Source organism: Strigops habroptila, chromosome 6, assembly GCF_004027225.2.
Source record: "Strigops habroptila isolate Jane chromosome 6, bStrHab1.2.pri, whole genome shotgun sequence".
Lineage (NCBI taxonomy): Eukaryota > Metazoa > Chordata > Aves > Psittaciformes > Psittacidae > Strigops > Strigops habroptila.
In genome coordinates, this window is record NC_044282.2 from 35311293 (window position 1) to 35325557 (window position 14265).

The 14265-nt window shown below is 35.7% G+C and overlaps 1 protein-coding gene across 1 annotated transcript in view; it reads left to right on the top strand.

Moving 5' to 3' along the window:
- Nucleotides 1–14265, top strand: part of EYS (eyes shut homolog) — a 797046-nt gene that overhangs the window by 428059 nt on the left and 354722 nt on the right. The window contains exons 28-29 of the mRNA XM_030490420.1: nucleotides 7490–7614; nucleotides 11908–12032. Of these exons, the coding sequence (XP_030346280.1) occupies nucleotides 7490–7614; nucleotides 11908–12032 (250 nt within the window). The remainder of the gene's footprint in view (nucleotides 1–7489; nucleotides 7615–11907; nucleotides 12033–14265) is intronic.

The following is a 14265-nucleotide window of genomic DNA, read 5'->3' on the forward strand; positions in this document are numbered from 1 at the left end:
GAAAGTTTACTCACATAAAAGAAATTTTACTATGGCTGCAGCTATAATTGTCCTAGATCAAAATACATATTTTAATTTTCTTAATCATTAATCAGTTTTTTTGGAATTGTTTTGAATCTAATATTTGGGGTAGTAGAAATGTAGACATGCCAGTAGCCCTTAGAATAGAGAATTAAGATGAAGTAAAACTTAGACAACAGTTATCACTGCTGCTTTTTTACAGGAGTTTCATATAGGACATCTTGGACTTCTGTTGAAAACTCCATGTAGGAGTTGAAGTTTCTTACTGATTTACACACTCTTAATAGGGAATGTGTCAGCAAAAGTTAAAAATATTTTGGCAACCCTCAAAAAAATTCTGATTAGGCTTGAATAACTTGATTTCTGCATAAAAGAGTGCTATGCTTAAACAAGTCTGTGAAGTTCCTTTACCCCTTTTCTGATGAATCTTTCCAATACTGATGTAAATATGAAATTTCTAATTTCTGTAGAAGTAGTTGCTTATTTTTTCATTTGTTTAAATAACTGAAAGGTTTCTGTTTACGTACTTATTACATAACAAGCTAGTAAAATAGCTTATCTTGCTATGTGCTAGAGATGTATTGTGGGGATGTTTCAGATTTTTTTACAGCTTGCATTTTGATTGATAATCATTAATCAAGAGACTATAGACAATTGAGTTTTTGCTGAAGTGTGAGGAAGTCAGGAAATAAGGAGACATTCAGGTAGACCTTTTCTCAGCTGTGCTCTGATTCATTAGGTGATTCTTCTGCTGCTCTTTTAGTTTTAATCTCAAAAAAAGTTTGTTGCTTTTATATGGAAACACTGATGTTCTTAGGCTTGATCTGACTAGCTCTAGACTAATGGAAAAATAACTACTTCATTCTCCCAGTGTAATTTTTGTGAATTCATTACAAGAAGTGTGTGCTGCTACCGTATTATTCACTCATAAATCATAATATCCAACTAAAAAAGAATAAAATACCCATATTTTTTCGTTATTTTGTAATTTTCCCTGCCACAGTTGCCATTTTAATTATTTTATTTAATGCAATGAAAACCAGGAGTGCAGACCTGGAATCAGTCTCATATGTGCAGCATCTGCTGCATTAGGTTGTTAAATATTATATATAAAACAATGATACTTCTTACTACTAACAATCAGACCAGTTCTAATCCATTGCATAGCCAGCCTCGGGGTAGGATGTCTATGACACTGTGAGACAGGGCTACTTAAATCAGATAGATGGCATTTTCTCTGACCTTCAGTTGATAAAATATCAATAATGTTACAATTGCCTGTAGTTCTGTAAATCTGTCAATATTACAATAGTAAATGCTTAATTTGTGGTTTAAGATTACTAAATCTGTGAATGTTTCTTAGGACCTGATTCATCTCTTCTAAATAGGTCTGCCAGGCACATATGGACACCACTTGCTGTGTTTTTGTATCTATACAACTTTCTTAGATTTGAAGATCAGTCATAGTATATTAGTCATCTTTCTTTTAGCCTAAACTGTGTAGGCCAGCTTCAGGCTTGCAAATTGCTTTTATACTTAGTCCATTACAGGCCCGTTCTCTAGCCCCTTTCCTGCCTGTTCCTTGAGTTTGTGTACTGCCTCTCTCATTCAGTTTAAATGTCTTGGCTGCTTTTTGCAAAAAGGCCTTCAGTGCATAACTGTTTCCTCTACTGCAACTGAATCAAAGTACTACAAAGCCATGTGAGGCAGGAACAAAGAACAACTTCTATCAATCCATAGTGAATCATAATGAAAACCATAGTGAAATTCATCCTACTAAAGCTAGAATGCTGTGTCTAACAAAATAAATACCCAAGTGTATGTGGTTTGTGTGGCAAGGTTTTGGTAGAGGGGGACCTACAGAGGTGGCTTCTGTGAGGAGATGCCAGAACCTTCCCTCATGTCCAACAGAGCCAATGCCAGCTGGCTCCAAGACACCTGCTGCTGGCCAAGGCTGAGCCCATCAGCAGCAGTGGTAGTGCCTCTGAGTTTAAGAAGGGGAAAAAAAGCCTGCTGCAGAACAGCAGTGGAAGAGAGGAATGAGAATATGTGAGAGAAACACCTATGCAGACACCATGCCACAATAACCCTACTGTTCAGGACCAAGGCAGCAGAGATTTCTTACTGTTTTCCAAATAACTGAATCTTCCCCGGTATCTGCAACCACTTGTGATATCAAATAGAAGTGGAAAGTATAAACCTTTGAATTTTTTTGCAACTAGCTCTATGAGCACAACAATCTTCAGTGCTATCAAGGCATAACATAGCAGTTTCTGTTATCTCAGGACTTTGGGGGGTAGTGAGAGTGCAATGATTGTGTTATGGAAGTGTGTAGTGATAACTAATGAACTTCTCAAACTGAACATCTCTCTTGAAGCCATATTTGAAAATAGCTGTGATAGAAGCATGGCTACTTTACAAGAATGGGGCTGGAAGTATCTCGGCTTTATCACTCCCAATACCCTTCAGAGATGTAGGGTACAGGCAAGGAAGAGGAAACCTAAGGTAGACTAGCACTAATTACTGGAAAGACTGGATACTGGAACTGAGGATGAGGAAATTGGTCTTCTATAAGAACAGACAGTGTTTGTCCCAAAGCTGTTTCTTTTTAGCCTTTCAGATGAAGAAGGCATAAACATAGTCATGGCCCTAATGCAGTATCATTAGGGCACTAGCTATTCCTGCCTCCAGATGTGCAGCGCCATGGCAAGTTCATCACTCAAAGGGCAGGGCCTGACCCTTCTATTTTTTCTGTTTCTCGATAGCTTTTACCTTTTGTCACTGAAGTATGATTTTAAACCCCATGCTTTACTTTTTAAACTTTACTTCTCTTTTCCATTTCTTGAGTGATTCTCTTGTGTTCTAAGACCACTGGTATTTGGATCTTTGTTCAGCCTGTATTTCCCTATCCTAAGTGTTCCCAGTCTCTTTTTCTATTAGTATTCTTGCTGTCTCTCAAATGTCCCATCTGATCTCTCTCAAGACATATTCAGTAAAATAATTATTGACAAGCAAATTCATCTCTTACATATTATCTATCTTTTATGTGTTTGTATCATCCAATAGCCCAAATGGCAAGCATAAAGAGGAAGCATCTTTAAAATGATCATTGGCTTGTTCCTGATTTAGGAATTTCAGCTTGGAAGTGCCTAAAATGTTATAGTTACACTTAAAGATCATTTTGACTCAAAGGTTTCCTACATGGCTTGGGATTAATTTAGATATAGGATAGGTCTTACTAGATGGGTGGTGAAATTGGCCACTGATTCTAAACCTGTGTATAATTTTAAGAGGCAGTTTAGACACTTAGAGGCATGTATACCTCTTCCTTTCACTTCTGTTCTTCATTGTGCTACTTAATATAGGCACTGTTGAAAGATTGATTGTCATAACCAGGTTAAATGTCCATTAGCTTCTTATAGGACCTTCAAGGTCATCTTAATAAACTCCCGCATTCACTTTAGAAGACAGAGTTTCCGATCCAGCTGAGATTAATGGGGAGTGAGGAAAGATTGCAAAATTAAAAGTTTGCAAGTCTGAATTCATCACAATTTGCAGTTAATGTCAGCTGCAGGTTGAAAACTGCAAAGAACTGGCTCCTACAGATACGTAGGAGATTTAAAGGTGACTGCTTTGCCACATTTCGCTGGAAGAAGAAAATGAACTGTCACCTTCTACACCATACTAATCCTCAGATAAGCATTTTGCTGAGATGCTTATTCCCATCGCTGTTCTTTACTGCAGTGTAAAAATACTGAAGTTATGTTTTTCTGTTTCAAATCCACCAAATTCAATAGAATCTTTTCAGTCATTTGTTCAGCTATTGCATTGGCATATGCCCAAAATAAGATGATCAATCCTGATAATGATTGATGTAAAGGTGCAACAAAAAAAGGGCCATCTTATGTCAGCATTTTTTATGAGAGAAAAAAGCTGTGGAAAATGATAGAAAAGAGAAAGATCCTTGCTGACATCTCTATAAACTGGTCTAGGGTAAGGCATCCCAGCCCATGGCAGCGGGATTGGAACTAGATGATCTTAAGGTCCTTTCCAACCCTAACCATTCTATGATTCTATGATAATTAAATTGTGAATGCATTATTCTTACAGCAAATGAGCAGTACTTTTTTGCTGCTTTTTGGTACTAAACTGTTGATCTTATGTTGATATCTTTGTAAGTTTAAAAGCTCAGTCTTCACAATGTATTAGCTTTCTTTATCAGATGAGGTCTAAGAGTTACTTGCTGCTAAACCTAGGTATGCATTTACTTATAAAGGCGTGAATTGTTTTTTATTAAATAGTAATTAATGTACAAGATTTGCAGTGGTCGTACCTTGGTATGAAAATGAAAAAAACAAAGCCCCTGTTTTAAATTTGCAGAATGATCATATCCCAGGGACCACATACAAATGTTTTCTGAAGTATTTGAATTAGGTTTAATACCATTTATAGCACAACAACAATTTTGCATGTCTGCTTATACTTTCTAATGTCAGTTGTATTTATATTCCTTTTTTTTGTGTCCCTTCTAATGCTCTAAAAGAAATGACAGAAGGGAGGTAAGAATGAGGAGGGGCAGAACAGAAATATAAATTTAAAGAAAAGGAGTAAGAATGAACAAAACTTCAGAAATTATTAAAGTGCTTGTTAAATCCTAAGAAGTGTCAACTTCATTAACATTCTTAATAAAGCATACTACTCATTACAATTTTGGGAAATTTACAAAAGCTGCTGACATTAAGGTGTTGTTTTATGACTTACATAAAACAAGTCATTACACCAGTAACATGCTTGCTGCTAGTTGTTTCATAAGTGCTCGGAATCATTCAGTTAATAGAGTACCTGCCTCTGCAGTCAGAAGTATCATTTTTATCTAATTATGCTATGTGAACGTAAGCAAACTAAACACTGTGGTACTGTAACGTTTACAACAAATAAATCAGTACATGAAATACTTGCAATATTATTAAATATTCTTTAAGTTGAATGATTGTCCAACTTGGGAAAAAGTGTACTTCATGCACATTAATTAATGTGGGATTTGATTTACTGGATATCCAAGTGCTTTCATGACTTTGTTTTCTACTTTAAGGCAGAGTAATTTTTTTTTATAACTTTTCTTTTTTAGTGGTGCCTCCATCAGACTACATGGTATTATACACTTAATAAATATTTGCAAAGTTTTCGGTACAAAATAATTTTTTTTACCAAACATTTATACATATACATATACCTATTTCTCTACCTCAGTGTTTATAAAGTTAGGCCCATGGCTGTATAGTGCCTCTGAAGTCTCAATATATACTGAGTAGAAAATCATCCAGGCTGTATCCCGTGATATGAAGCTGATTCAATTCCATTGATTCTCTCCATTGGAGTTATATCAACCTGCTCCAACTACTTATGACCACAGTAATTGGGTAAACTGCTTTTGACTTTACTGGTTTCTGCCGTTCAGCAAGTATACACATCATGTATGAAAATATGCCCACTTGAAGCTGCCAGCAGGAGAGCTCTTAAAAAGACTTTTAAGCTTTTCTTCAGTATTTGCATTTTGCAGACTGAAAAATCAAGACCACTCATCTTAGATAAATGTAGGTATAGTTATTCTGTCCAAAATTTTTACATAATAAATGTCTTTCTTCCAATTTATGTTGTAATCACTTTTTTCCAAGTGAAATTACTATGAACACACCAAAGTATGAACTTAATGTTAAATTGATCTTAAACTGTCCCAGTTTTTCCTGTGTCTAGTTGCCCTTTTTTCAGTAGAATATTCTTTCCATTATTTTATAGGTGCTCATCCTTCCTGGCCCTCCTTCCCATATGTGGGAGAAATCATTCCCTTCAATTATTTTATTTCCTTTTTTTTTTTTTTTTTTTTATATGCTATGCAGCCAGTGGTAAGACAAAGGTATCTGCAGAGAAGTATTCAAGCTTACAGTGAGCAGAATAATCCTCTGCACCCCTTATTCCACCAAGTGTAGGAGAATCCTAGGGGTGTTACAAGTTAGGTGGGATGTATTTGCTTTTAAATACTAGGCTTTGATATTTGCCAATAGGATGAAAGGCCAAACTGTATCTTCTCAGTAGGTAGATTTTGCTTAGTGTTTTGTGGCCAAAAAGCTACACAGGTGGCCTTACAGTTCACTCAGTGAGCTTTTCTCTCACATGTTATAATTAGATATTTGAAAAATAATAGTGTGTACTTCAGTTTGTACATTTTCCAAGCAGTATGTCATCGCTGTGATCTGTAATTGATGCAGACTTTGGGAAATCTGTTCTGCTGTCATTGTCTTGATAGATTCCAAATTCCCATTGCCCACAGTGTATTCCATATAAAATGAAAGAAATATATTCTAATAGTCAAGGCAGAAATAAACCAAAATGTAATTACTGATTCACAGTGTAATAATCTTTCAGAAGTGTTACGCATACCTGCTCCATGGTCTGTCCTCCTCTTTTGCTTCAGGATCTGGAAAGCTCAGGTAGACACTGCAGATAGATACTTCATTCTAATGATGTATTTTGCATTCACACAATGTAGCACCTTGAGGAGTAGGTGACAATGACTATTCTAATTTACTCTAATGTAATTTAATGTAATTTAATGTAATAAAGTTTTATGCTCTTCATTAGGGCCAAGACAACATACAAGATGTGCACCACCCACTTGCCAACAGGAGTTTCTGCATACACTGTCTCATGTGAAATATATCCATGCACAATACATCTTGAAAGAGCAAATATTGTAAATACTGTCATGGGGCCTTGTTTTGCAAAACATATTTGAGTATATCTGTAAAGCTGTGCATATGTATGGAAGAATGTGTCAATTATGAGATTAGTAAGATTTCTGAGCTTCATTAGAGGTCTTGTGAGTCCATTTGGGTTAGTTGTATGAAATCATAGGTAGCTATTTTGGTACAGATGATCACATAGGATTTGCAACCAGAAAAATACAGAAGAGTTTTTTCAATATGACTAATATCTGATAACTAGAATGATAATGAAAGTGTGGTCTCTGAAGGTTAGTTTTCATGCAGTAGTTACATTTAATGGTGCAACATTTCTCAACAAGCAGTTTTCCAAACATAAGCTGAACTTACTTAGCTAACTAAATTGTTTTTGTAGACAGTTTCCCAATAGTACATTAAGAAAGGTTTGTACTCACCTTGATAGAACCAGTAGACTGTAATTGAGACTGTTACGTTTGATTATGATCCAGATGTGAAATTTGTGATTGGGTTATTGGGTTTTGCCATCATAAATCCTCTAAAAGATCACCATGGGTTAAAATGTGAAACGTGGAAGAGTTCCAGTAACGTACTTCTTAAAACAGAAAGCAATATATGAATTGTGTCTTGTTAATGCACATACATTATACATTTTCTATTTTTTCCACACAAACTGTATTTTGTATGATGGTTATGCATAGTATAACCCTTTTGAATGTTGTTTGCTTCAGGTGTCTTACTGGATTTTCTGGACAGTTTTGTGAAATAGAAGTTAATGAGTGTAATTCAGCACCTTGTCTACATGGCTCAACCTGTGAAGATCATATCAGTGGATACACTTGTAAATGTCAAAAAGGTAACAACTGACATTTGACAGAATAATCTTAAACAATGATTGATAGTTTATTAAACTTTGTATCAGTGCTACTACCGAGAAAATTGGTAAATTATATCAAGCTCCTTATTCATATATAATCTGTAGGGTACACAAATATTAACTATCTCTATGACAATCTGTTTGAATGAAATCTGAAGAGAATTAACTAGTCTAATAAGCGCATTAGGAACACTTAAAACTAAACCCAGCTCATTAAGTAAGTCTGAAGAATTATCTGGAGCAAGGTTTATTATGTATGATTTCTCTCAGGGGAGACCTTATCACCATGTTCCAGCATTCAAAGGGTGACTACAAAGAAGATGAAGACACCCTTTTTACAAGAAGTCACGTGGAAAAGATGAGGGGTAATGGGCACATGTTAATCCTGGGGAGATTCCAGTTGGACACAAGAGGAAAATTTTTCACAATGAGAACAGTCAGCCATTGGATTACTCTCCCCAGGGAAGTGGTGGACTCCCCAAAGTTGGGCACTTGTAAGATTTGGCTGGACAGCATGCTGGGGCATCTAGTCTAGGTCATGCTTTGCCAAGAAAGTTTGGACTAGATGATCATTGAGGTCTCTTCCAATCTTGTATTCTATTATTCTATGATTCCATGATTTACTAATGTAAGTTACTGACCAAGCAGTCAAATAGGCATTGTACAGCAACTACAGAATTTAACTAGCTACATAATAAGGTTGACTGAAAAGAAATACTGAACATTTTAACTAACATTTTTTATTATTATTGTTGTTGTTACTGTTGTCACACATACCCATGCTTATGTCTGCTGGCTGGGACGAAAATAAATTTTCTAAACAATTATAAATACAATGAAAAGAAGCACTTCATAAAAAAAGTGGGAGCTGTTTTCTGATGTTGACATAGATCAACTTAAACAAGACTTGTGACATAGGATGTATAAGGGGTTTAGTATTTATACAAAAGCAAAGGTCACAATCAGCCTGCATTGTCATGAAGTCACAAATTTAGTCTGTTTAGTACTACTTACTGTCTCCTTTGGTCTCTATTTACAAGGAGCCTTTTGTCAACATAATTAGGGTATAAATAGTATAATATATACCATGACATACCTACATCCTGAAACTTTAATTTTCAGTTTAAGTCTATTGTTTTCTCTTGTACTGACCTGCACTGCTGAATATTTTCTTTGATGGTACTGATCCAAGATTTCTTAGTGATTCCAAGATACTGAAGCAAAAATGTGTGTGTATATGCATAATGAGAGTCAATATGGAAAGTCTGTTCATTTGTTTAATCAGCACTAAGGAACGATACTGTAGTGTATAAAGCTTAAATTAATTTTAGGAGTAACTTGCTCACAGATTAGTATGTTTATAGCATTTTCATAGCAAATCTAAGAGATACTCAGTAATTCAGAAAGACGCTATACTCCTGATGTATGACCCACTAAGTGAAAAACTTCTGGACTTTGTGATATAGAGGGTCAGAATTCATGATCATAAAGGTCCCTTCTGATATTAGAAGTCTGAGTCATGACCTATTTTCATTACTATGGATCTTTTTAACTCTCAACACAGTTACACAGTCAAAATTCCATATGTCCTCTCACTCTACCTGGTACTGCATATGGCCATATATCACTTCACTAATACAAATGACTTAAAAGGCTGAAAGGTGTATTTTTTTTATCATTATAGTCCTTCACACAGAACATACTGATTGTGGAGTTCAAGATTTTTCTCTTTATTTTTAAAGCTAGTAATATTTTAACTATATTTGAATATAGACATCTAAAAGTTGCTTGCCAGCCAAGGACTGTAACTGCTGTCTCTATGCAACAGTACATGGAAATGCTTGGTATAAGTAGAAGAAGCTTCTCTGGGGCCTTGGAACTCTCTCCTGCTGCTAATATGTTTTAAACAACTTCCAACTGACGTGTAAGCTGCCTTCCTTTTACATTTCATAATTGCATTCATTAGTAGGGTTGAAAGATCTCTACATTATTTCTCCAACAGGAAAAGACACAGTGAAGGAACCACATGCGTTAGGTATATGCATCACAGTTAGATATCTTGCTTTTTTTCAATTAATGTGATATTTTCAAATCTTATTTTAGTCTCTGAAATAGCTGAAGAAATAAGAAGGTTGTGACTCAGAAAGTAAGTGGATTTGGAGATGCAGGGGATTCTTTAGAAGGAACAGCTTTTTGGAAAGTTACACAACTGAAGAAGGGGCTTGAAAGACGACGAAATAAAAATATCTTGCAGAGATGGAAAGTAGAAATGCTTAGAACAAATTTGGTGGTGTTGCAGGCTATTACTGTTCACATATGATAGGTCTTGGATTTCTCTACTAAGCTTCCTGTGTAGAAATATGGAGAGGAGATTGAGTATTTTTGGATTTGTAAAGGCAACTATGGGAAAGAACTTCAGGCAGAAATTCTGAGATATCCAGCAACAGATCAACAGTTGGAATTTAATGAAATGGAAAAGGGATAGTCGCAAGACAGAAGTAGGAACAGAGCAGATGATTGCAGCTTTCCAAAAACCTTCAGAGAACAAAATGAAGCATGTGATGACAGCATGTGATACCAGAAAAGGGAATTGATTTAGCTCTGATAAATGGATCATGAATTTTGTCAGCTATTTTCCCAGTAGCAGACCCCATGCCCTTAGAATAATAGATGCATATTCAGGATCTGTGGCTGCAGCTGCAGGCTGTTCAGGTGCAGAAGCAGCACAGAGAGATGTAAACTGTATTCTAAAAGCATCTCAGCTCAAAAGAAACAACAGCAGCTGTGGCAACTAATAGTGGCCTCACAGCTGAAGTCTTTAACTGTGGCAGGCTGCATTTCTACCAGCACAGCTAAAGCAGGACTGGAACATAACTGGTGGGTCCATTTGATGCATGTTGTGAGGCAAATGCAGGACAGGGGCAACAATTAGATTTGTATCAGCTGAGGACTGCTGTTGGGTTTTGTTTGTTTTTTTTTGTTTGTTTCTTTGTTTTCATTTTGGAATTTCAGGGTTTTTTTGGGGGGGAAGCTCAGGTGTTTTGTTCATTTGTTTGGAAATTGAAAAATTTAATTGGAGAAATAACGCGTATGTCATGGGTAGTGGGAGTATCATGGCAGGAAGTCTGCTGTTCATCAGTAACTAGCCATATTTTACAAAATTCTGGGTTTGTATTTACCAAGCAATTGGGCTGCTTCCAGTTCAGTTTAGCCTCCAAGGAGCAAGTTCAAGATAGGCTCAAATTATGTGATCTAAAAAATAGCTTCCAGATCAGCTTTTGGCCAATAATTTATATTGTAAAGGTGATTTTTATAAGAAATGCCTATTGACAAAAGTTCCAGTAATCTGACAATTGAAATATAAGAAGGTGATATTATGATGGTATTGAAACACAAACCTGTATTTCATCAGAAATTGTCCTTATTGATCTGGTACTGTAATCTGTTTCAGAGTTTCTCTTTATATTTTTCCCCTTGTTTTATGTTGTGTAATGTAACTATTTTCATTTATCTGAACATCCAGTTTTCATTCCCCAGTGTGGCAGTAATGTACAAATTTAATGAATAGGGCAAAAAGGGTCAAAAATTAATATAGGCGATTCCATACTCTTTCAGTTTAGATTTTGGAAAAAAAAGTACGGCTTTGGTTGCACTATGCAAATCTGGAATGAGATAAGAGGTTTCAGGGAATGTTTTACACTTTCTAATTCTTAGCCCCAAGAGAGATAAGAATACGGGTAATTCTGTAGGTAAAGGACAACCCATCAAGTCACTTAATTCAGTAAAGAAAGAATATATTCAGCTTTTACTCTTGTTTGCTTACTATGTCTCTATAGAAACAGAAGTCGGCAAACATTAATTTCAATAATAGATGGAATAATAGGATCATAGAATGGTTTGGGTTGGAAGGGACCTTAAAGGTCATTTAGTTCCAACCCCCTTGCCATGGGCAAGGACACCTTCCACTAGACCAACTTGCTCAAACCTGGTCTTGAACACTTCCAGGGATGGGGCAGCCACAACTTCCCTGGGCAACCTGTGCCAGTGTCTCACCATCCCCATAGTGAATAATTTTTTCCTAATATCTAATCTAAATCTACTTTCTTTCAGTTCAAAGCCATCCTATACTATGTATTTTTATATATATGTAATAATTGATTATAGGTACTCAGATTTTTTTGACTGACACTCCATAAATAGATTTGGAATTTAATGAGTCTTGGTTTGGGGTTTTTTTGTTGTTTTTATTTGTTTTTATTTCTTTTCTGACAGGGTGGGAAGGCTTCCATTGTGAGCTGGATGTTGATGAGTGCATATCCAACCCCTGCATACATGGCATCTGTGTTCAGAAGGACCCCAGCTTTGGTTATTCCTGTTTTTGCAAGCCAGGATTTGTGGTGAGATGCTGACATTCTTTCTTCTCCTTCCCTTAACCTGACTATTCATTGTTGTACAGAAAACACTGTATGCAACCCTTTTCCTTTTTAACCTTGCTCAGATAAAGCCTGGCTTTTCTCAAATATACAATATGTTAGTAACTGTTCTTTGTTTTGTTTTGTTTTGTCTTTTTTTTTCTTTTTTGTTTTGTTTTACTAATAGTAACTAATATTCCAGAGAAATAGTTACCTAATAGCCACAAAAAGTGAAAAAGTGCGTGTATGTAATGGCTTTGTCAGTCAGCAGAGTTTGTTAATATTTTTGAACACTAATTAATATTTTCATACATACAAATCAATATTTGTATTTCGCATATCAGTTAATATTTTTACGTACTAAGATAACTCATACTTGAGACTACTGCATACAGACACATGCTTTGAAAACAGTTCCCTGAAACTAAACCAAATAGTTCCTTTTTATGCTTGACACTCTGGACTTTGGTCGTATGTTTTATTCTCTCTGTTCGACATACCAAAAGAATCCTTTGAGGGTGGCTAAATGCCAGTGCTGTATTCATGTAAAGTTGAAATTTGCATGCTGTCACCAACTTTTTATGCCAGTTCTTTCTGTAGTTGAAGACATAAAGTTGGTACCTACAACTTTAGCTTGTGCTTTACCTTGTCACACTTCAGTTTTAATGTAATAGTATCATTTATTAGTTTGGGGTTAGTAACAAAAGGAGAAAAAGGAGTATACGATTTTAGCGTTTTTTTTCTTATTTCAGTAATTCTTATCTCTACAACTCTAAGCTTGAAATTGTTACTTGAATACCTTTTCTTTATAAAGGATGACAATTTATTTGGTGTATCTATATCTGTAAAATAGAAGGAGCAGGTTATTGCAAGTAAGATTCAGATTTACTTTCGTAGATCTCCGCAATCAAGTCAAGAAAAAAGTAACTTTTCAGACATTAGTTGGTTTCAGGGCTTCTTTCTACAGCAGAAGATTCTCATTTACAGTCAATGAGGGAAAAACTAAAAAAGCAATAAAATGGTAAAAAAAAAGAATTTCTAAAAAGTGAAAAAAACCACTTCTGTCTTCAGTTCTTCTCAGGCACCATTAATCTCTGTCCCATGCCCATTCTCGCAAGGAGATCCCCACTAAATACTAGTACATGTCAAGGAGCACAAGTGTCAAGTGGGCTGCTTCACAAGGGAAGGCAGGCCAGAAGCCAAGGACAGCAGCAAGGTAGGCAGGGGCAATGACCTTACAGGCAAGGGGTTCAGTCCCACAGTACCTGAACAAGGACAGCAAAGCAAGACAAGTGATCATGGTAACCATCCAAAATGTTCTTCCAGGTACTGCCAGGCAAGTCTATGATCACAAAGCAGGTCTAAGGTTAAGGCAGAAGATGAATTGTACTATTTTTTTTCGTATTTGTTTCTCACCCAAAAAAGTCTTCTGAACACCAAATAAAATCATCAGAGAGGAACATCAGAGGGATTAAACATCTTAAGATGTGTATTTGGTAGGCCCCTGATAGGTTCTGGTTCCTAACCATGAGTAAGCATGAGGAGGAAACAGTGGACCTCCCAGAGAAGTAAGTATTCAAGGAACTCCAGCTACAGTATGTGTAAAGTAAATCTTCTGTAGTCTATGTATGTGATGCTATCTGAAGTATGGATCATAAAGTATGGATCATGAAGTTTCTCATAAATTCTGAGAGGGAAAGCATAGCCAGTGGCGTATGGAATAAATGTTTACTTTTAAAATGAAACAGCTATAGACAGATAAATACTTTTAAATGCAAATCTGCACAACCTAAACAATTATATGATTCTATGATCTACCTGCATGGAAGCTGTTAAAGCATTTACAGACAGACTTTCAAGGCTGCCAAATTTATCTATGACTATTTAATGTACCCTTCACACACAGCAGAGGTTATCCACATCTGCTTTGTTTCTATGAGTCATAAAATCTTAATGAAATGCTCTTCACCGTTACATGTAGTAGTAATAAAAATGCACTAATAAGTCATAGGGAAAGTCAGAATAAAACATAAATTTTATAGGATTAAGAAAAATTATTAGACAGAAATATTACTCAAATTGATCATTTGTGCTATGTGTGGAATTAAAATAGATCAAGGAAGAAAAGTTTTTTTTATCATTCTATGGAAAGACGACAAATGAATTGGCCTGCTGTTCCTTCATGCTTTGGAATACTGATACAGTGAGTGATTTTATG